Source organism: Cryptomeria japonica, chromosome 7 (genome assembly GCF_030272615.1).
Source record: "Cryptomeria japonica chromosome 7, Sugi_1.0, whole genome shotgun sequence".
NCBI lineage: Eukaryota > Viridiplantae > Streptophyta > Pinopsida > Cupressales > Cupressaceae > Cryptomeria > Cryptomeria japonica.
The window spans coordinates 84909255-84934687 of NC_081411.1; the positions used below are offsets into that span (position 1 = coordinate 84909255).

The following is a 25433-nucleotide window of genomic DNA, read 5'->3' on the forward strand; positions in this document are numbered from 1 at the left end:
AATGCACAACTATTGATCCTCACCCCTAGATGCCTCAAGTATGTATATGAACTGTAAAAGAAACTTTCTTTTCCCTTTTTAAATTGAAAATTGTTTAGTGTACGGAGTGTAATAATTATGCGTGGGTCATGGTTATCTCTTCTTTTCACGCGCTTTCGTGCGTGAATCCATTTCTTGTAAGACAAGTTAAAAGAATCGTACTCGACCTTTCACGTGCTTTACTGAGCAAAGTCATCTTAAGAGATAACATGATGTTCACCACTCGTCTCCCCTTTCCACGCGCTTTCGTCTGTAAATGACCACTTCACTTGGTTTGGTGGCACAGTCGTCGAAAGAGAGAATGAAACTTCTCTACTCCTTACCTGTCGTTTTCCCGGACATATCTCTGTTTCGTAGTCCGCTCTCTCTTCTTTCATCTTTATTAATATGCAATTCAATTCCAATTCAATTCCAATTCAAGAAACTTCTCTACTCCTTACCTGTCGTTTTCCTTATTTCTGTCTGCCTTAATTTGTAGCAAACACCAGGCCCTTTTTTCGTATTTCTTGGTTGTCTTTTTGGAATTTAGTTATCTCTGTGGCATTTACTTCTACCTCTGGCGGACATCCTATTGATTCAATAATAGTATTAGCATCCTGTATTTCAAGGGTTTTTGCTTTAAGACAGCTTTGATTTGTTTTCCCTGTTCCCGTCCACCTCAATTTATAGGAAAGCTGCTTTTATCACTCTCCTTTGTTTCAATCTGTATCCATGGCTGCTTCTTCTACCACTGGTGGAAAACCCAAATATCCCCTACGAAATGATTCCGATGGCCTAAAAATTGCTCTCCCTACTTCTGCTTTTGGTCCCATAATACCACTAGAGTCTTCTTCTATTGCATCCTCATCTGGAGTGAAATACGATGTATTCATAAATCATTGTGGAAAAGATGTTAAGCATACATTGGCCAGCAAAATCTACAATTCTCTGAATGCCACAGGACTGAGAGTGTTTTTGGACAAAGATGAGCTGAAACAAGGGGATCTCATCCCTACAGCCATAGAAGAAGCCATGGCTAGTGCTTCACTTCATATCGCCATATTTTCTGAGCATTATGCACAATCTCCCTGGTGTTTGGCCGAACTGGCATTTATGATGGAAACGAGGACTAAAATAATCCCTATCTTCTATCATGTTGAGCCTTCTGATTTAAGATGGGTTGATGGAGGAAACGGAAAATATGCAAAGGCCTTCGCCGAGCATGGAAGGAAAGGTAGATACACTCCAGAAGTGCTTCAGCGGTGGAAAAGGGCTCTCCAGGTGGTTTCAGTGCGTCATGGGAGCATCATTAACAATATTGAGTACGTACCCTTCAAAACCCTTCCTCCCGCTCATGTTTCTTTGTTTGCATTCTTTCATCCACTTACAGATTTGATGTCTAGTGTAGTGTGTTTCAATAAGTTGAGAGTTATCTCTGTAAGTGGAATTTTATGTCTTTTAAAAGTGAAATTTGAAATTTATGTGATAATATTTAAAAGATTGAAATGAAGTATTGTATTTAGTAACTTTAAATATATTTGTTTTTAATAATGTTTAGAGACATAAATTAGAGTTATTTGTTTGGAAGATTTATTCTTAATATATAATTTTTTTTAAATGATATTTTTTTAATAAAATGTATACAAATATTATACATTATTTTTTGAAGTTTGATTTTATAGTTTTAGTAGTTTTTATGTATATGAAAATTGGAAGACTTATTTTTATAAGATAAAGTTTTTGGTGTTTATTGTGATGATAAAAAATATATAGATATATTTATTAGGAAAATGATTTAATATAAGAATCTACATTTTAAGAGTCCAATAAAATTCTGTCTCAATATTTAATCAAAATTTCTGCGGTCAAAGTCTATTTTAATCATTATTTTATCTCTTTCTCACAAATTTCAATTTAATTAGTCGATGGACCATATAGGATGAGCGTTGTCCTATTTCTCATGTCGAATAAAATTCCGAAACTGTGCATTTAGAAATATTCTTCGTCTCACTTTTGAAAACAAATTTGGACTTGGATTCAATATTTTCGTTAAGAGGCTTTCAAAATCTTGTTGTGGGATCTATGAACAGATCAAATTTCATTAGCCCTAAAGCTACGATATTTTTAGATCCACTTTTCATTTATTCTGAACACCTAGATTGCAATAGCGACTACAGGGAGTTTGATTTGTCGTTTACTGTGAATAGATTGAAACAACTGTAGGGAAATAGTATTGGCTCCTCTCATTCAAAAAAATTCAGATGTGATAGGGTTTAGTAAGAAAATTTTGCAAAATCTGCGATTTTTTTCTCTTATCGGCGGTGTTGACAGCAGGATACAATTTATGTAGAATCTTGAGGTATGCCACTTGATATGGTTTCAGCGACTTTAATGTTTTGGAATCTGTACGCCATCGCATCATTTGTTTTGTTATGTATTATCAACATTTCCTCACTCTCTTGAGAAATTTTTATACTCAAATGGGACTGAATCAACATATCTCTTCTTTTTTTACAATCCCTTCATCTGGGTGTTTTCCTAACTCTCTTGATAAATTAGTTTTGAAATGTGAACAGTAGGTGTTTTTGAACTAAGTACAGGGTTGAATTTTTCATTTCGTTGGCTGAATTTTTGTCAAGATTGGTACTGAAACAAGGATTTAATTTTGAGCCCTTTCATTTGGACAGTCCAACTTTTCATTGATATGCGAGAGCAGAGACTACTTCTGAAGTAGGTATAGGATTTTATTAAGTGGGTACCAAATCTAATGGCTTGGGTTTTGAACATACGGGTGTTAGTTTCATGGTCTAGATTGGTACTTGTACAACGATTATTTTCTTTCAGCTTTCAGTGGGCTAGACTATCTTTGCATTGATATGTGAGAGCAGGAGGTAGTTCTGAAGAGTTTACGCTTTACAGATTATTTTCTTTCAGCTTTCAGTGGGCTAGACTATCTTTACATTGATATGTTAGAGCAAGAGGTAGTTCTGAAGAGTTTCCATGTTTTTGCGAACTACGTGTTGTGTTTGAGGCTGTGATAGAAAAATGTGGGATTTGTTATAATGTGTGACCTATTATTGAGCCTAAAATCCTGATGTTTTTGGATCTATATTTCGTCTATTGTCTTTGTCACACTGGTTGTGATTTTGATTTACTTTACAAAAGGAACACCCCGTGTAAATGATTTTGATTTTGGAGATATTCCTTCTATTTTTCAAACTTTTAAGTTAGATCATTTTTTTTTTTTAGACCATGCACTTTAACAATGCAATTTTGACCCTTGTATCATAAGCCTGATCTGCCTTATACACACTTGTGCCCATCATAGAGGGAAACAGTTATTTTTCAAAATTGAACTTTTGTTTTCTTTATATAGGTGTGCACTTGATAATATGTTTCTTGGACTTTATTTTGCAACTCAATTTTTCGTCGGACATGCAACTCATGATGTGAATTATGTTTCCCTTCATTAAAGGGCATCTTTCACAGTTTAACCATAGTTTTAGTTGTTATTTTGCATTCTTTAGTGCACCAACCAATAAAGGAATCGCTATCCGTAATCTTCAAATATACTTTCATTGTTTGGTTAGGTTGCCATTACATGGGTTTTTGGTTTCCATGCATGAATACTTTCAAGTCTTCTTGCTGTTAATTTGAAACCTCATGGTCGAAGCTACAAAGATGTATAAAAAGAGAAGATAAAAACCATAGAGTGGAGCAAGATATCCCTAATTTATGACTTGTGTTGACGAAGCATTTTATTATTACAGAGTCAGCAATGTTAAATTTTTTGCATAGTAGAATACAAATCTAGCTAGAAAAAGAAGACAACTTTGTAGAGAAAACAAAGAAGAAAAACAGAGCTGCAAGAATGAAATTATATTAATTCATTGTGTCTATAATTTATAATCTATGGAATGCATGATTTTATACAAAGCTAACCTCTGCTTTCAAGGAAAAAACTATGGGGGAAACAAAGACAAATCTAAAGAAATGAAGGCAGATCATAGGAAGCATGAGCGCTAACAATAGTTCTCTTAGGTTAGCTTATTACAAACAGCTTGCATGAGCACTGTTTCGTAAATAACAGGTAGAACTGAACAATAGGCAGTCAAATAGAAAGTTGCATGTGCTAAGTCAGCCTTAGTTGGAATTAACATTGCTCCAACAACCCCCCCCCCCCGGCCCCTTAATTCCAACTAAGGAGAAAATGAAAGAGGGAAAACCCAGTGGGAACAAAACCCCCCCTCAAAATTACAAAGATGAAATTATAAGAAGTGCAAAAGAAAATCCTTTGAGATACAAGAAAAGTGTGGACAACTGTCAAATGATAATTGCCATAGTGTTGAATGAATAACCTCCTCAAAAGCTAAGATGATGATCAAGATCAAGAATATGCATGAGTGCCCTCAATGACACTACTCAAACAATAATCATATGGCAAATAAAGGCAAAACATTTGACATTCAAAGATGCACGTGGCACGTGAATCTGCACGAGTGACCCAACGATACTACTCAACCATGCAAGAAGAAGTTGCTAGTCGAAATTCAGGTGCCAATTGTGAATTGATCAAACTTGAAACAAAACCAAGAAGATTAGCACTAACAATAGAAATTTTCTTTCATAATATGACAAAGGAGAGGCATAACAAGTCCACTAAAATGATGTGTCCCAAAGGAGAAGATGAAGGCAAGGCTCGTGCAAAAAAAAAAACATGAACAAATGAAGCAAGGAGTGTGCTCTAGAAACAAAGGTTTGCGTAAGCTTCCATTCTTCATAAATCTGTATGCAAATAATTTGTCCTTCCTTCTATCTCTCAAGCTCTGATACCATGTTAAATTTTCTGCATAGCGGAATACAGATCTAGCTGGAAAAAGAAGACAAACTTGCAGAGAAAACAAAGAAGAAAAAATAGAGCTGCACGAATGGAATTATATTAATTTATTGTGTCTAATTTACAATCTGTGGAATGCATGATTTATACAAAGTTAACCATTGCTTTCAATGAAGAAGTTATGGAGGAAATGAAGACAGATCTGAAGAAATGAAGGAAGATCTGAGGAAGCATATGTGCTAACAATTGTTCTCTTAGGTTAGTTTATTACAAACAACTTGCATGAGCACTGTTCCATAAATAAAGGGTAGAATTGAACAATAGGTAGTCAAATAAAAAGTTGCATGTGCTAAGTCAGCCTTAGTTGGAGTTAATTTTACTCCAACAAGCAATACATCCTTAATTCATGACTTGTGTTGACATAACATTTTATTATTACAGAAATCATATCAAAATTTGATTCAATATGTCCAAAGCATTTCAATTGAGTTAATTTTGAATTCAATATGTCCAGAGCATTTCAATTGAATTAATTTGAATTCAAATTGTGTGCCCATTTCGTCATCCAAATTGAATATGTTACATATGAATTATTTTAGTTTTGTTTATCCTCTTGTATCATACAAATTTCATTAGCATATGTCAATCAACATCCATATGTATGATGAAATGGAAAGAAATCCTACTCAAAAGAGAAATTCAAGTTGCTCCTTTTAGTCCAACGATATTTCGGGTATAGTTCAAATTATCAAAGTTAGGTCTTAAAGTAAATAGGTGTATGGAAATCTATTCTTAAAATTTGATGGATAATTAAAAGAGTTGTATTGTACAATGGTGTTTGATCTGATCACTATTGCTTTTATAGAAAGTAGATTGAAAAGGAATATATTAATTATGATATTTTGTTTGTTTCATTTTATAGTTGGAAAAAGTTCTAAGTTTAGATTCCTTAGAAAAATAAGGTCTTATTGATAGTTGCTAGGGTATATTAGTATGAATGTCAATTCTATACTGAACAAAATATTGTAGTTCAACATGTCAACGAGCATGACATTCAAGATTGCTACAATTACTCATATAAAGGGTCGTCATCTAATATTATATCAATACCTTTATATGATTAATAATGGCTAATACACACTTTGGATGTTGTGTCAATTCTTTAATAAAAGATTTATAAATTCAATTATAGTTCTCCTATCAAATTTATAAGATATTTTATTTAAGGTGTATGGAAATCTATTCTTAAAATTTGATGGATAATTAAAGGCGTTGTATTGTACAATGGTGTTTGATCTGATCACTATTGCTTTTATAGAAAGTACATTGAAAAGGAATATATTAATTATGATATTTTGTCTGTTTCATTGTATAGTTTGAAAAAGTTCTAAGTTTAGATTCCTTAGAAAAATAAGGTCTTATTGATAGTTGCTAGGGTATATTAGTATGAATGTCAGTTCTATACTCAACAAAAAGTTGTAGTTCAACATGTCAACGAGCATGACATTCAAGATTGCTACAATTACTCATATAAAGGGTCGGCGTCTAATATTATATCAATACCTTTATATGATTAATAATGACTAATACACACTTTGGATGCTGTGTCAATTCTTTAATAAAAGATTTATAAATTTAATTATAGTTCTATCAAATTTATAAGATATTTTATATAAATTATAATATTCTTACAATTTTGTTACTTTTGCTTACTAATTGTAAACATTCATATATAAATTTTCAATTTTATTTATAATTTAAAACTTTAAATACTTTCTTACTATTGTCATATTTATTTTTAAGAAATACTAATTTTTTTGTTTCAAAATATTTAGAACTCCAAAAGAATAAAACCAAAGAAAGTGAAAAATGACGCATATATGTTTGTTTAAAATTGACAGCTATTATTACTGTTATGTGATTCTATGACTATATTCGAAACAAAAACAAAAACAAAAAAGACAATACTTCTAGACAAGTATTGGTGTCACATTTTATGCTTCGTATACTATTGTATTAAAAAAAGAAAAAATGATTTTAATAAAGTTTTGACCAAGTAATGGTGGTTAGACAGACGCGTTTTTTATATTTTTAAAATATTTTACTAAAAAATTATAATTAAAAAATATTATGATTTGGTTGTGGTTAGCGTGGTCAAATAGACACCTACTTCTTGCCTTTTTCTTGAAATTTTAGTGATACTGCATTGAAATTTCAAATTTTCATCAAATAGATTTTTTTCACTTTAAAAAAAACTATTAGCTTAGAAACTACATCCACTTTGCTACAAATTCTATTCTTACATATTTTTGAAATAATATTGGTAACTTATTCAAAATTTTACGTCAATGTGCCTAAATCTATTTTTCTGATTTTCATTGCCACTTGAGGGCTTTTTTGGCCCACCATGATCCTAGACATACCCGAATTTGGTCATGAGATCCTTAAAGGAATATAACCATTAGTTATAGTTCGAATGGATTTCAACAAATCTCACATTCATATATTTGTTCTACTATCTCATACTCTAAATTGTCAAATGTAGATGGCTAAAGTAAATCTAGAAGTTTTCGTGCCATTAAACAAATTATAGTATGCAATGCAATCTTACTTCATAGGTAGGTCTCATGGCGTATGTTTGTCACATGCACAATAACTCCAACATTGCCACACAAATTTAGTATGAGGACAACAAAAAAGAAAATCTAGTGTTTCTATGTTCAAACAATCCTCTCAAAATAGCCTGAACATAGCCTAATTGACTATTGAATACTTTATCTTAAATAAATGATAGTTTAAAATGACTAAGACATGCAATTAAAATAATTACAGCCTTGCATAACCATAAGGAAAGAGGACATCCACTAGAAAAATTACAAACATCGTAGTAGAAGTATGTTGTCTAGGAAATTGCAAACTGATTTATTTAAGAAAAGAATTGGTCAACTTTAGTACATCTGAGGAGTGTTTCTAGATAAGGTATGATCCTCCCATGCACAACTTTTAAAGCCAACCTACGGTGCAATAAAAAATAGAACAATTGCAAATTCTTTTATGCACCATGAGAATGGAAACACTAAATTAGTATTTGAGAATGGGTGGCCAAGGAATGCTCATACTTTCTTTCTTCTCCCTTCGACAGCTTATTATTAGCTAAAAGAATTTAGGACTTGGAATAGATGAATTTACCTTCTTTCTTTATGTCATTTTTGGGAGAAGTCTGAGGAGCCATCATTGGATGCTTGGTGAACTATATACATTCCCAGTCTTCATTAGGTAGGTCCAAAAATTACCTACTTCCAAATTAGGAATCTCTTTCTAGTTATAGTGCTAAGCAAGTACACGAACTGACTTTTATGGCTACAGTCAGATAGAGTTGGACCCTATGAGGGCATAGGTAGAGGATTGTATTCCTCTAACACAAATTATTCCTCTCTATTTGAGGTGATCACTAAAGGTTAAATCCCATGACCTGCACATGACAAGTTTATCTGCTTGAGATTGACCATAGTTAAGGAGTGTAATATGTCGATAGATTGTTAGTCGTACCCCTAGTTAGAAAATGGATGCTGCTAGTTACATGCAATTGAGGGATTTTCGCGTTGATATAGGGTAACTGGATAGATTCCACCAAGAGCATGTGGGCCTAGGGGTCAACTGCATGTCGACGATGGAAGTTCTCATTGTTTAGCCATTCGATGGATTACAAGGAAAGGAGAATTTCTAATGGGAATGGATAGATAACAACCTGAATAATCTCAATATGGAATGACATGTATTATTTATTTGAACTTTGACGTAATCAAAACCTTAGGTGTTTTGTCTTTAGGAGGTGGATCGAATCAATGTCTCTCTCACACCACAGGCCATAGAATTCCCTTGGAGGGGTGGATAGGGACTAAATCCACTATGGAGGGTTCACATTGCACCTTAAGAAAACGAGAGGAAACTATTAATAAGAAGTCTATACTACCTCATAGAGCTCATAAGGTATGCTTCAAGGTATTGCTAGTAGTTTAACTCCATTATGATGAGTTATGAAAATTTGATTTAATGCTGCTCCGATTGTATGTTATTGGATAAAATGTTGTCATGCATTAAATGGAAAAATAATTGTGTGTAATTTGGGTCCTTTTGGGTTGTCAATACACATACTCAATTTATCCATCCGCATATCTTATATATGAGTTCCAACATTCAAATCCTAATCAAGGGTTGACCAAAACAGAATAAGCAATAGTACACAAAATAAGTCGTTTGGACCTAAAATACTTAAATTGGTCCACACTAGGAGAAACAGGGAACCAAAACATATAATAAAATATCATTCCATGAATGTTTTGACAATCTAAACACTAATACATATTTTAGAAGACATAACAAAGCATAATGTGTAGATATAATCAACCAATCAACCATATAACCGCTTTCAATGCAAAATATTCCATGAAAGTATCCATACACCAAAGTGAGACCTAAATAAACATCTCAACACATCTTCCAACACATATCTAGACCAAAAGAACATGATTGACAAAAATGTAATGCGGTTAACAACATATTTAGAGGGCACCACAAGAATTTTGGACTACTTTGAATACAAAATGACACAACCAATCCCAAAAGAGTATATTTGCACCAGCATCCATTTATATAACCAAGATTTGACAAAGCATATCTAGACTAGCATCCATCTAGATAACCAAGATTTGACAAAGCATATCTGGACCAGCATCCATCTAGATAACCAAGATTTGACAAAGCATATTTGGACCAATATCTATATGGATAACCAAGTTTGACATCAATGACAACCATACAAGCTCATGCTAACAAAAATATCCAACAATTACATCCCCTTACACTCCTGTTGAGGATTTTCACGGCTCCTCAAGAAGGTTAATGTCCTTCCTGACGAATAGTGTGCTTTGACCCTTAGTGCAACCTGCAATTTTAAGTTTTACCTTGTTCGGTTTCCTGCCCCTTGACTTCTCACCCATGTTATTTTTCTTTGATTTAAGCCAAGGTTTAAATGATGGTTCTATTCTCTAGTATGTCTTCCTCCCCTACCAAGCTCCAATCTTCATCCTCCTCCACAGAATCTAATTCCCAATCATCCTTTCCACTTTTCTAAAAGTTATCCAAATTCGGATTTGCACAATCATTAATCTCCCTTGTTGGATGATTTGAAGGGGACATATGAGTATCCTTGCAAGACATCACTTGCGTACGCTCCTTAGGGGAAGTTTCCTTGATGCCATACTGTCCACACCACTCAAATTGGCCCCAACACATCCTATGACCGCAATGACCTTTTTCACTTTTGCAATAGCTTCTCCCACAAGAGAAACTACCTAATCAATGTTTTCATCTTGAAACATTTGTGAAGATATTCTTCTCTGCAAAGCATCCCCTTCCATACTTCTCTCATGACTATTTGAAGTACGAAAGGGGACACTTTGTAGAGAAAATCACTTATTTGAAGTCCTAAATGACCCTACTTGGGACAAAACCACAAACTTCATGACCCCTCAAGCCCAACCCCACTTAGTTGTATACAGGGGATGCAATCATATTTTCCTTTGGAGAAGCATCTCTTACAACATTATTACAATAGGCATGATTCTCACTCCTTCCCTAATCCTTGTCCGAACTCATCAACCCATCAAAGATCTCTAGTTCAAGTTGCTCCTGAATCTTCCTAGTGCTTCCCTCTATATCTACCCCTTCTAATAATTTCTTGAGCTTATTAACTAAACCCTCTTCTGTAGATTCCTTACCCTTTTGTATACCAGACAATCCGCATCAGTGTGACATTCCATCTTACATTGGTTCCAATGTTCCATTAACTCTTCAACTTCTATCTATTGACACCAAACACCAGCATTGGTTCAAATTTCCATGGGTTTCGGTAATGGATGGTAAGGTTTCAAATTGATATATACTTGAGCATACATGCTAAAATCTTTCTTTTCAATCTCCTCATCTGCTTTAATAAAAAAACTCTTGTTTAATACCAATTCTCTTAAGGGTTTCCTCATTCCAATATTCCCTTGGAAGATTATAAAATCTTATCCAAATAGGGATTTCATTAATATTTTTGTGTAAGGATGGAAATTTGGTTCAAAATATTTAATATAGAAACCCCTACCTCCCATTAAAAAAGTGCCACTGTTCAAGACCCATGCCTTTTTAATTCCATCCTCTACAATCACTAGGTAGAAGCCTTTTGACAATGTCTTGGGTTCACATTTAAAATTCTAGTTTCCTCACACCAATTTTTAACCCGATTGAAAGTCAACCACTCCCTAGCCTATTTGAGAAAAAACCCCTTTTCTTTCAAATGTGTGACCAAGTCATTCCATGCATGACTATCGATGGAAAAAGAGATTCCTCTATCCTTTGCAATTTGAGTACTCACCTTTGGTGCTTCCAAATTTTGCATTTTCTTTGACCTCCATTTTTTGGCACTAACCTTATTGCAAATATTGCTTGGCTCGTTTATGAGGTTCACATAACTTTATAAAGCATGTTGGTCTATTCCCTCAACCTCAACCCACACCTAACATAGCATATCTTTTCCTGAAATGGTATCCTCTATGTTTTAGTCTTTTTATTATGATTCTTCCAAACCCAACTTGATCATTTCCAAGTAGAGAAACAATGTTCTTGAGAAAATTAACCTCGTCCCTCCAAACGAGAAACTCTCTTGATTACAACCTTAGCCTTCTCCTCAATGCCATTTAGATGATCCATCCATACTTAATTCTTATATATATGAATTTACAAAAATAAGTTATCAAATACTCTTAAAACATATAATAAAAAGATCTATGATGAAAATATTGCCTAGTGTAAATCAATCAGAATAACCATTCAAGTTTAATCCAAAGTGATTACAACACCATAACATAGTCCTCCAAGAAATAGAAAATGAATTATCTAGAAAAACAATCGTATTAACAAACATTCAAACTAAATCAAATACACAAAATTGAAATTAAAATAACTTACGAAAAACCATGAAATTCAGTAAGTAATTCCAGAGTGGGCTCTGCCTCCTTCGTTGTCGAGTGATGGATTACACACTCACTGTTACTATATACTACTCTTTCATTAACAAGAACGAACACAGATTTCTTTTTGAATTCAAACTTCATGCCCAAAAATGTGTACATCTTATTATCTCAGGTTGAAGTGGACATACATATAAATATCAATTATCATACTAATAATGAAATTTAAGTTTGTTCATTTGGCCTATCGGCCACTCACAACCAAGAGGCTATGAAAACAACAAAAAGGTTGCAGGTCACTTATAACATTAAAACAAAATGACCTAAATCAAAATGATTGGTCACTAACAAAGTCTTGCTAATTTCATCTCACCGATCTCCCAAGATCCGCGTGCTCATAACAGCTTCAACTTCCTCTCTAACCATCTCCTTCCATTTCGGACATAGAACAATCAGAATGATCATGTATTTCAGTATTATAACCAATCCTAATCTTCTTTTCACTTTTTATTAATAATTAGAGTTCCTTCAACAATAGGTGACGGGAAGATAGACAAATATGAAGATAACAAGGAAAAAGGACAGATAAAAACAATGAGATTTCTATGCTCTTCAACCCCACCCCCTCTTACTCGACTGGAATTACCTTTAGAGGAGCCATCATGTTCAATTTCAGCCAACCAGCATTTGGGGGCCCACTTTATAGAATTTATAAATACAATAGGTGGAGTAATGAATCTATCTAGAGAATTTGTTAGGCACCAATTTTTAACATATTTGCCAATCCAGGGCCAAGGGTAGATTAGTATGCTTATATCTTTCAAAGAAGCTCATATTTTCCTTGACACTAACCATGATAGCATTAGTCAAAGCATCCCAATTATTCTTCCTGTCCCTAAATATTTTTTTGTTTCTTTGTTTCCACAAGCACCAACCAACACGGAACAAAGCTTGCCATCAAATTATTTCTAATAAGGGGATGATTTGAAGGGGAAGACTTTCTTGAGACACAATCTTTTAAATCTCCATTCCAAACTCACTAAAAAATGAACATGTGGGAAATTTGTTGTCTAAAACCATGAAAACTGGTAGTGAAAATAATTTGATTGATGCTTTCTTCTTACTGCTCATACATAGCATGTTGATCTATTAGCAAAATGAAAACCCCTCCTAAGATTATGATCAACTAGGATTTGACCAAGGCACATCCACCAAAAAAAACATACATTTAGAATTTTTTTGTTCTTTAAATGATGGGCTAGTTGAAGAGTGGGGGAGGAGAGGGAGAAGAAAATTTAAAACCAGAGTAGAATGGCTACTTGCCATATTTTGAGAAAGCTCATATCAACCTATCCTCAAGAATCCAAATTGAAGAATATGAGATTGTTAATAATTCTAATAAGTTCATCAACCACCATCTTCAGATGAAGATCAAAGTTAGATAGGTTCAATTTCCACTTAGGTAGAACAACAACTAAGAATCCAGTAGTCACTCACATAAATACCATGCCTCTTTGAGAGGATTACTTCTAAAGCTGAACAAATTGAATGAAATTGCAAGAGGAGAGGGGATAGCCACATATCCTTCCAAAATCTTATCCTCTGCCTATTGCCAACTTGCATTGAGCACCCTTTAAGAGAAGGTATTTAGGATTTTTGTAGATTTTTCTAAACATGAGAGCCTCTAGGAAGGACATTAGTGGTAAAAAAAGCATAGATATCTCCAACCTAGAGATACTTATAATTCATGACCATTGTCTAATCCACTTCTTCAAACACAAGTCTCCAACCAACCTTAGGCATTAGGGCGAGATTTAGGGAGCCAGAGTCCCAAATGCTAAGACCACCAGATCTCTTATTATAATAGACTTTCTCCTAGTCTTCAAGGGACATTCTAATTTTCTATTCAACTCTTGGCCAAAGGAACCTTCTTTGGATTTGATCGAGCTTCTTAGCCTATATCACTAGGATATGGAAGAGACAGAAGATAAAATATAAGTGATTTGAATCGAAGCTTTAAGCAACTAGAGCTTACCTACATTACTCAAAAGGAAACCTTACTATCCAACAAGATTTATTTGAACTCTTTCTAGGAGCCCCATCCAATCTGACTCCTACACCTTCCCAATATTTTTAAAGGTAAGCCTATGCAAGAAGATGGGAGGGTTAGGATCTAACAATTTAGAATTCTTTCAATGTGGATTTGGATATCCTAGGGAACATTCACAAAGAATAAAACAATTTAGTCTAAATTATTTTTTTCCCTACAGGTGCAAGTATAGTCTAACAACATGGAGAACTAGCCTCTAGCCTTTGCCAGAAAGGCAAACCCAAGTAGTAGGCTATCGTCAACAAATTTCTTATAAGAGTTGAGTTAATTTCTCTATTGAGTTTTGGATGAAAAATACGTTGTCATAAAAAAAAGTGAGTTAAATTATTTAGCATTGATAGGAAGCAAGATACCTTGAATAAGTTAATTAGAGAGTGTATGTCAAAAGAGATATCCAAGAGCATACATTGAAAGGACATAAAGGAATGAAACAAGAGGACAACCCAAGTGGATGGATTTTTATTAAGGGAATTAGAGAGATAGAATATTCTCAATTGCAACTGTTACATTAGCATCCACTATCAACATATTTATTTTCTTTGTGATTTTGGGGCCAAAGCTAAACCATTTTATCATTTTAAGGATAAAGGGCCAACAGAGGTGGTCATAGGCTTTGCCATAGTCATGCTTTATAATGTGAACATCTTGGGTAGTTGAGCTATAAATGCCCATTTGACTTTTTCTAGGAAAATACCAAGTTGTCTAAGATAAATATTCCTTCGAAGAAAATAGTTTGTTTTGGTTGGACAATTGCTTTAGAGACATACTTAATTCTTCAAGCTAATACTTTAGAAATAATTTTGTGTTAAGTGTTGAGGAGGGTTATAGGTCATCATCCATTCACATTCTCTTTATATCACCTATAGTGATAAGGTAAATCAACCATTGGCTAATTGTCCTTCCTAGATTTCTAGGCTTAACACCTTAAAGGTAAACATTATATAAATCCCCAAAAATGTGAGGCCAAAGAGCTCTATATATTTAATGAATTCTTTCATTGTATGTCATTAAGACCCATCAATGCAATCTTGGATTTTGAGGCGAGATAAAATTCAACTTGTAAGTAAGGTCTTGAGAGAGGGGGATGAAACTTGAGGAGGAGAGAGTGATAAAAATGAGAATATACTATGCAAGTGGTTGAGAATTCTATAAAACAAGGTAACTAGCTTGTGATGGTAGAATAGGGCAATCAAGACATATATAGAAGTGGTCTAACTAGATCATTTTTCTTGATGTACCCTCATAATAGTTGTTTTAATTGAACCATTGAGGTATACAGAAGCACATTTTTACCAAAAACCTTGGGGGTCATGAATTTTAAAAATAATTTGGGCCAAAATCCTAGATTCAAATTAAAAATGATTCAAGCAAGTAACTCAATTCCAACTATAGTCGTAAGGATACTCCATCATGTTAAAATCACCCCCCAAAATGCACTCAATATTGGGAAGATGAAAGTACAACCACTCCCAAAGAAAAGTTGTCAATATGAGGAGTTGGAGTATAGGTAGAACAAAAACTCAATAGTGTTTCATTGATCAAAATTATAGCCCAAGCACAATGGTGGTTGTGATAAGATCTAATGCTCAGGATATGGTTCACTAACCAAGGAGAAAGGCACATAATTGTACCACATATACCATTAACATGAGTGGTAAAAAGGAAGTGAGCTTCAATCTAGATGGAAGTGAGGGTAGCATCCAAATATTAATCACACCAATTTTCATTTCTCAAAGTATGAGGAAATCAATTTGATTATTTTGGATAAAATATTTTACATGATAGTTATGAGTGAGGATTGTTAAGCCCCACAAATTCCAAGATTGAATTTTTCACTTTATTGGAAAGAGTTAAAATCAATTTTCTCATTTAACTGTAGCACGTTAAATTATTTCATTGGCAAGAAATTTTGAGTGACCATGAGGTGACCTTTACTAAGAGGTTTCTGAGAGGAAGTCTAGTGCTTTCTTACAAGACTATTATGTTGAGAGCAAGGAGTTGTTTGAGAAGAAGAATTGTTACCAATGAGGGGTGTCTCATTTTTTTTTATTTTAGAAGGTCTACACTAGGTCACAATCTCAATGTCTTTGTAAGGCATGGATCTACATGGGAATGGTAATTAAGGAGGGGGATGCGTACAAGGTTGAGGAAGGGTATTGGGAGTGGAACGAGTGTTGTCAAGGATAAGAGAGGAGTGAGAAAGAAGGGATGAATTTTGAAGATTATTAACAAAAGCCAAATTGATAATGCAATGGGTTTTTTACTATGGTTGAGATGTTTTGGATTTACAAAAAGGATACTCATGGATGAGGCATCCTCTACGACAATAAAAATAAGCATAGGGTTTTCTTATGTTAATTAACACATTGTTCAACTCAAACCTGAGTCCAACTAGTTTGATAAAGCTCAAAAAATGTTGTGTTAGATGTATCTCAATGCAAACCCCCTAGGGTGAGAATGAAGGCTAACTGATTTATCAGAGTGCCATATACTCTATAGAATTGTGTCTAGTTGAGCAAAAATGTCTTGTAGAAAAGGTCAAAAGGCTAGGTTGAAGAAATAAAATTTGTCTGACATGGGATATTTGGATTTCATCACTCCTTTCATATGAAAATTGATGACCTAGACTCATAGTATTAAATCTCAATAGAAAGAGATTGAATGCTAAGTAAATTGACAATGAATTTGGAAAGTGGAAGTAACCCCTCTTTTAGAATGGATAAGTTGAATTATGCAATTTAAGACCAAGTGTAAAAGCGACAAAGAAATGATTATAAGTTGAGATAGAAATGCGGGATGAAGTTGTGCACCCAGAATTAGCAATAAAAGGCCGAAACGAAGCTCCCCTGCAAATTTGGGCGAAAGTTGTCGGGATTGTGTTGAAAGTGTACTCAGTCTTTCGAAAAAATTTGTGCACCGAAAAGGGTTTTTTTTGTCTTTGAAAATGAAGCCTGAATCTGCAAATACTGTTGCGCACCTGCAACCTACACACAAAAAAGAGAGGAAATGTTGTTGGGATTGGGGATTTGCCTTCAAGTCAAACCTTGGTTTTGGAATTAACCAAATGATGAAAAGTACTTGCAAGTAAATGAAAGTAAATGATTGAAATAGAATTCACCTCAAGATAGGGTGCAATTGAAATGTTGATAGAGTTTTTTGAAAGGATATGTAGAACTGAATGTTAAGAGAGATCTCCACTTCAATGGTTGAATCCTTGACTTGAATGCAATGCCTAGCCTTGAAAGGAGACTTAAGATGCTCAATGGATGCTTGAATGGACATTTGAATGCTTGATTTCACTTAGGATCGCAATTGAACTTCATGTATGCCTATCTTATGCAAATAGGAGAGAAGAATGCATCTTATATATTCGTCAATTAGGGTTATTTGACTGATTTTTTTGTTCTTGGCCAACATAGGGAAACTTTTCCTGCTTCAAAATTGCAAAGTTTGAGTGGAGGGGGCCCAAAATAGGACAAGGACAGGGGCACCACGTCCCTCTACTGCCTTAATTTAGGATAGAGAGAAAGAAGAGGCAATGCAGGGTGCAAGGAAATGTAGGTTTCGAAAGATGTGAGCATGTCTTGAGTCTCCAATCAGGCTTAGGGATTCGTTCACCAATGTGAAGAAACAAATGCGATCGAAAATTGCAAGGTCACAATTTTATGATGCTACAATAGCTTCTTTTTAATAGTTTAAAAAAAATAACAAGAAAAAAAGAAACGAGATCCCATTCTTTTTTAAAATAGATCTTGTTTGCTTTTTTTAATTTTTAATCATGTAAAAAAGTAAAACGAGATATTGTATCCTAAATGGGATCCTGTTTCTAAAAACTTTGAATTTTGGTTCGGTTGTTCCTTTGGATTTTTGCTTGGGAAATGGCTTGGACTATCGATCCTTTGGCTTGGACCTGATTTAACATGCAACTTGAAGGCCAAATCAATCTTCATACAAAATAAAGACTTGAAAAATATATCTGAACACCAAATTTTTGGAATTTTTTTAAACAATGAAAACTCATTATAGTAGAGACTATCTAGATTCTAGATATGTATTTTTTTTTTTAAATGATCAAAAATTTTATTTTTAAAATAATTTGTAATGAAAGAGGTTCATAAACTTGAAATAATGGGGTTTTTTTGAGTTTTTTAATAACTATTTTGTCTTTAAGTGTTTTGGAAAAAAAATTATATGACATCAAACTAGAGATAATTATATACACTTCAAAAAAAAAACCAAAAAATGATTGATTATTTGTTACTAATTTATCATTCAAACTATATTACATTAATGAAATTCATTTTATATTTATAAAAAAAATTATAATATGTTCTAATTAATATATTAATATTGTAATAATGTATGTAAAAACCAAAATTCAAACAAAAGATTACAAAACAAATATTTTTCTTATCAAGATTTCCAAAATAAATATTATATTACTAAATAACATATATTTACATGAATAAATGTTAGATAAAACAATTTATAATAAAAAATATAATTTATTATTTATATAATACTTAAAATTAACATTTTTAAATAAATAAACTAAAACATTTTTAAAAAATTAATTAAATTTTAAAAATACATTCGATAATATGATACAACATATTTTGAAAGGAAATTTAATAATATATAAATATATAAATATATATTATATGGAACTCAACAGAACAAGCTGGTCACAGGACAAAGAAAAAGCAGTCAAAGGAAGTGGCTGGGAAAGTTAAAGAAGTCAGAGACGTGAATATGTGGGGGTGGCTTTAAAAGCGTTTCTAATAAAGTTCGTGGACGTGAGGGATGGATGGAAAGCATTCCTCCAAAGTTTTCCTGTCTTAAATTTTTTAGTATTTATAACCCACTAAAAGCTTTCAATTTCGTTTCATAGTTCCTGCCGACAGGCAGAAAACTAAGCATCGGTTGCATTTCTTGACTACATTTGACTTTTTGAGCTCTTCTAATCAAGGTGAATTTTTTATTTTTTATTTATTTTTTATTTTATTCTTTAATCTTCTTTTGGGGGGCTCTTTTAGATTTGAGTAAATGTTTATATATTTACATAAATTAATATTTAATATAAAATTATTTATTATCAGTATTATTTATTCAATTTTTTTATAAATATTATAAAAAATATATGACACAAAAACCATTTAATAAAGTTTCAAAACTTTGTATTATTTGAACGTCAGTAAGCATTTATTATTGACGGTTGCGGATTGCATGGCACATTTTGGCTATCACATCACCGAAACATATGTAATGAATACAAGTTGTCAAATGTATAGATTAATTCTCCTTATAGTGTTTAAATATAATTAATAATTAATATTAAATTATTTATTGGTGATATGATTGGTTCGGCCGTTGAGAATTTGTGCATTAATTAAAATGAATAAAATAAAAAATACATGAGATTAAAAACTTTATCCGTACAAAAATCTCGGCATGTAGTAAAAAACTTATAGATAGGGTATTAAAAAACAAGTATCTTTCATTTTATGTTTCTAAATTTTCCTTCTTACATATATGTTCATATGCTATGGGCTTTTTTAATAATTATTATATTATTTTATTCAGATTCACTGAAACTAGGCATCATAACACATGGAAATTATATATATATATCAAGTTTTAAATGTAAATTAAAATTTAAGGTATATATGTTTCCTATTACAGTAATTTTTAAATAATTTTTAATATTCTAAATGCACCACGTTGCATATAGCTCAAACACTAAAAATACAAATGCCAACCAGTCAAAACTCCACATTTTGGGATTCATTGAAACTAGGCATCAGAACACATGGAAATTATATATATATATCAAGTTTTACAAGTAAATTAAAATTTAAGGTATATATGTTTCCTATTACAGTAATTTTTGGTAAATAATTTTAAAAAATGCAAATAAGATTTTTAATATTCTAAATGCACCATGTTGCATAGCTCAAACACTAAAAATACAAATGCCAACCCGTCAAAACTCCACATTTTTGGAGATCTAATAGCCATAGAGGTTAACCTTAAAGTATAATATCATTTTTTTATATTTTATTATATAAAAAAGTGTTTTAAATTGTAGAGAAAAAACAAGCTGCTACTGTACTATGTAACAATTGAATAAATTGATTAGTCACAATTATTTTTCAAATTGTTGTTTTTTTATTAATATTTGATTTTTGATATTTCAATTTTGTATTTAATTTAATTTTTTATAAATAAATTCCGAATTTATTTCAATTAATTATATAATAAAATGATTAATTATTATTCCTGTTCCACTATTCTTCCAATTTTTTTAGATATAGTTTGTGCTTTTGATAATTAAAAATGTTGAAGGTCATTAAATTTTAGACCTTTATACTAAAGTACATTTTTATCTACTCCAACTTCACATTTCATTTTCTTTCCCTTCAGTGCTCTTTGAACCAGACACATGTAAAAATATATATAATCAATATAATTTTAGTGGTCTCATCCACTTTTATCAAAAAAAAACAAAAAAAGCTTCACATTTCATTCAATAGATTTTAATTTTTATTAATTCTTATTATTGTAAAAAATTCAATTCTTATTGATATAAAATCTAATATGTAGCACAATTAATTCTTATAGGATTCTATCTTAATCTCTAATTTTATCAATTCTAAACTAATGGTAGGAACATGATGCTTTGTGTCTCTTGTTTTTTTATTGAATTATGAACTATTGATTTTAAAAAATAGCTTGTCCATCTCATAAAAAAAATAGTCTATCCATCTCATTTAAAAATAGATTGTTTATTCACAACAAATGATTAAAAAAGAAATATCAATTAAAAAATGGTTTGAAATTAAATTCAATCTTCTCTAGTTTGCATTAATTTTTATTTTTAGGCTATTGTATTTATTTAATTTGTTTTCATATTGTTCAGTGATGAGAACAGGGCGGTGAATCGTGTAATGAAAAAAATGAACAAGGTTGCTTTAGAGGTTGCCAAGTATCCAGTGGGTTTGGATGCTGCTGTACAAGAGTTCAACACGATTGCACCTCAATCTGCTGGCTCGATACAGATAGTGGGAATCTGGGGCATGGGTGGCTCCGGAAAAACCACCCTCGCGAAGGAAATCTTCAAAAAAAGATGCTTGGCCATGGATAGATCAAGTTTTCTTTTTGATCTTCGAGATGCTGCTGGGAAAGGACTACTGGTTGAGAAACAAAAACAGCTTCTGAAAGACCTTGATGTCAAAGATGTATCCTTTGACCATGTAGATGTGGGCAAAGGGATTCTTAGGAGCCGTTTGAGATCTATGTCTGTGCTTATTGTTTTGGATGATGTTGATCATCTAGACCAACTAGATGCTCTGTTACCACCCAAGGAGAGCCTTGGTGAACGATGTTTGATTATTGTTACCACACGCAGCAAAGATGTTCTTCTACAGTGGGGCATCTCTTCCATTTATCAAATGAGACCTCTGACTGCTACCCATGCTAGACAGCTTTTCTGTTGGCATGCATTCGTTCTTAATTCTCCACCTTTAGAATTCAAGGACCTTGTTGAGAAGGTCTTAGATGCCTGCCAAGGACTGCCTCTATCACTCAAGGTCTTAGGGGGACTACTTTATGGCAAGTCTAATAAGGATTGTTATTGGCAGCGTACTTTAAATAAATTTTCCCAGATACCCCACGAGGACATCACAAACAGGCTGAAAGTAAGCTACGATGCGCTAGAGAAACAAGACAAGGAGATGTTCCTGGATGTAGCGTGTTTGTTCATTGGACAAAGAAAAAGTGCCGCCATTGCAGCATGGGACGCAGAGATAAACTGGGATGGATTGCTCGGTTGGGAAACTCTTTTCAACAAGTGTCTTGTTGAAGAAGACGAATATGGTTTGATAAGAATGCATGATCACTTGAGAGACTTGGGAAGGGTCATTGCAAATGGACAGTCACCTCATCGCCTTTGGTCTCCCCAGCAGGTTATCGAGATTCCCCATCAACAGGTGGAAGTATTTGCCTTCTTTATGGTTTTATTAATCATGGCATGGGAACCAGTTCTTCCAGTTATATTGTTTTTAAAATATTTCTGATTTTTACTTTTGACAATTCAGGAAGCAGTACGAGTCCGAGGAATGGCAAATGCAACTGGGGACAATTGTAACCAGCAGGAAGGGAAGATCATAATAAACACAAGCCAAGGAGAGCGTAGCCTCATGCTCTCCTCGCTTGGATTGAAATTTTTTCTTGGTAATGGAGGTTTTATTAATCACGCACATAGCGCAATATCAAGAGAACTGGTCTGGTTTCAGTGTGAGGGGTTTGGGCACAAAAATGTTCCCTCGTGGTTTTCATTGAAAAATTTAAGGATTTTAGAACTTGTCAATGATGGGAGCTTAGAATATTTGTGGGAACATGATGCGGAAGTAAGTATCTTACGTTATGGTTCTTTAAAAATGGTTCCTCGGAAATATTTTTTAATTTTTTTATATTAATTGTATCGAAAATTGGTTACAGGCACCTTTGAACCTAAGAGAGTTGGTTATTCGGGACTGCAGTTTGCACGGATTTCCAAGGTCAATAGGACGTCTTGAGAATTTGAAAAAGATATTAATAATTGATCCTTTTAATGGCAATTCTGATAGATTCATTGATCTTCCACAAGAATTTTGTCATCTCAAATCACTCGAGCACCTGGAGATAGAAGGGTGTAGAAATATGTCATCGCTGCCCAGTAATTTTGGCAAGTTGACTAATCTGCAACATCTAAGTTTGGAAGGTTGTAGTAAGTTGGAGGAGTTGCCAAATTCTTTTAAGAAGCTGACACACCTAGAATATCTTAGTTTATTGGAGTGCAGCGAGCTCATCATCAAGTCAGAGTTACACGTTCTGGAAAACATGAGCAAGCTAAGGTATTTGAATCTTGAGGGATGCATGAAATTGGAAGAGTTGCGCCTCCCACAAGTGGCTTCTTTAACAGAGCTCTATTTAACAGATACCAGCTTGAAGGAACTGCCAGCTAATATCTCTCAGCTAACCGAGTTAACCAAGTTGCAGATAGGGAGTAAGTTCTTGAAAACATTGCCAGCCTCTTTTGGGAATTTGCCCGCCTTAAGTGAACTTGAAATTAAAGGGTGTGCTAATTTAGAAACCTTGCCAACCTCTTTTCAAAATTTGTCTTCTTTAAATAAACTTAAAATCTATAAATGCCATAATCTGAAACTTTTGCCAACCTCTTTTGAGAATTTGTCCTCCTTAATTGAACTTGAAATTAGCAGCTGTGAAAATTTACAAACTTTGCCAACCTCTTCAGAGGATTTGTCCTCCTCAACTAGATTTGAAATTAAAAAATGTGATAATTTAGAAACTTTGCCGGCGTCTCCTAGGAATTTGTCCTCCTTAACTACATTTACAATCTCAGACTGTGAGAAGCTGGAATCTTTACCGGACTCTCTGGAGCATCTAAATTCCTTAACTGATTTATGCATATCCGACTCAGGACTGAAGTGCTTACCAAAATCATTAATCCGTCTTAAAGAGTTGCGAATATCCTACACCCCAATCAGCGAGTTGAGTTTTGAGCCCGGCTGCATGGTCGAGACTGTATATCTAGTGAGCACAAAAGTGTCCAAGATTTCATTTCGTGGAGATTGTTGTCCCTTCCTTGAGAGACTTATTCTTCGAGATAATAGGGATTTAAGGGAGTTGGAAAGCCTGCCAGCATCATTGAAGACCATAGTAGTTGGTAACTGTGATGTCCTGCATGACATAGGAGGTGTCCACGCCTTGAGAAACCTTCAGCGTCTGCGGATATATGAATGTGGAGAATTAGAGGGGCTTCCAGGTTCTGAAGAATTAGTGTCTTTACAAACCTTCGCATTGACAGGTAGCAGCAAGGTGAAGAAAATATCAGGTCTACAAGAGTTGCGATCACTGCAAGAACTGACTATTCAGTTAGATGAGCTTCCAAGTCTTGAAGAGTTAATTTCTCTTACAAAAATTAAATTGTATGATTGCCACAAATTGGAGAAGACAGAAAGTTGGAAACATTTGAAATCACTGGAGGAGCTCGAGATACGTCGGTGTCCAGACTTGGAGGCGCTTCCAAACATACAGGAATCCACTTCTCTAAAGAAGCTCCTGATAGCTGACTGTCCAGAATTAGATGAGCTGCCAAGCCTTGCAGAATTAACTTCCCTTAAAAAATTTGAATTGTACAGCTGCCACAAATTGCAGAAGATCGAAGGTTTAGAAGGTTTGACATCACTGGAGACCCTGAAAATAAGTGCCTGTTCAGAATTAGAGATGCTTCCAGGTCTTGGAGAAATCACTTCTCTGAAAATAATTGAATTGAAGGGATGCAACATAGCGGAGAAAATTGAAAGTTTAGAAAACAGATATGATTGTCCAAAATTAACTTCTCTTCGATTGGAAATGTGCCACAAATTGAAGAAGATAAAAGGTTTAGAAAACATAAGATCAATGGAGACACTCGAGATATATGACTGCCCAGAATTATATGGACTTCCAAGCCTCTCACAATTAACTTCTCTTAAAAAATTTGAGTTGCAAATGTGCCCCAAAGTGGAACAGATAGAAGGTTTAGAAAACTTAAGGTCACTGGAAATACTCAGGATATGTTGCTGTCCAGAATTAGTTGGGCTTCCAAGTCTTGCAGAGCTAACTTCCCTTAAAAATTTTGATTTGCAAATGTGCCCCAAAGTGGAACAGATAGAAGGTTTAGAAAACATAAGATCAATGAAGACACTCGAGATATATGACTGCCCAGAATTATATGGACTTCCAAGCCTCTCACAATTAACTTCTCTTAAAAAATTTGAGTTGCAAATGTGCCCCAAAGTGGAACAGATAGAAGGTTTAGAAAACATAAGATCAATGAAGACACTCGAGATAAATGACTGCCCAGAATTATATGGACTTCCAAGCCTCTCACAATTAACTTCTCTTAAAAAATTTGAGTTGCAAATGTGCCCCAAAGTGGAACAGATAGAAGGTTTAGAAAACTTAAGGTCACTGGAAATACTCAGGATATGTTGCTGTCCAGAATTAGTTGGGCTTCCAAGTCTTGCAGAGCTAACTTCCCTTAAAAATTTTGATTTGCAAATGTGCCCCAAAGTGGAACAGATAGAAGGTTTAGAAAACTTAAGGTCACTGGAAATACTCAGGATATGTGGCTGTCCAGAATTAGTTGGGCTTCCAAGTCTTGCAGAACTAACTTCCCTTGAAAAAATTGATTTGCAAATGTGCAACAAATTGGAAACAATCGAAGGTTTAGAACAATCGAGATCACTGGAGAAGTTTGAAGAGTATATCCGATGGAATGCGCCGTGTATAGTCGGCTTGGAGCAGCTGGAGCAGCTGGAGCAGCTGGTAGTCGTAACAAACGACAAATCAACTGTTGAACCAGTCATCATTAAGATGCAGGTAATTGAAAATAGTTAAATTAGAG

General features: G+C 33.8%; 1 protein-coding gene across 14 annotated transcripts in view; it reads left to right on the forward strand.

Annotated features, from left to right (window-relative positions):
- The first annotated feature begins 311 nt into the window (after window positions 1-311).
- The window catches only part of LOC131041514 (disease resistance protein RPV1), a 31182-nt gene continuing 6060 nt past the window's right edge, over window positions 312-25433 (forward strand). For 9 of the 14 annotated variants that reach the window (XM_059208100.1, XM_059208104.1, XM_059208099.1 and 6 more), the window contains exons 1-4: window positions 313-1340; window positions 20901-21969; window positions 22078-22389; window positions 22481-25408. In XM_059208100.1, the coding sequence (XP_059064083.1) occupies window positions 751-1340; window positions 20901-21969; window positions 22078-22389; window positions 22481-25408 (4899 nt within the window). In that variant the 5' untranslated portion in view covers window positions 313-750. Of the gene's footprint in view, window positions 1341-20900; window positions 21970-22077; window positions 22390-22480; window positions 25409-25433 lie in introns of all 14 variants that reach the window. The other 5 variants (XM_059208096.1, XM_059208095.1, XM_059208094.1 and 2 more) reach the window with 1 other exon arrangement.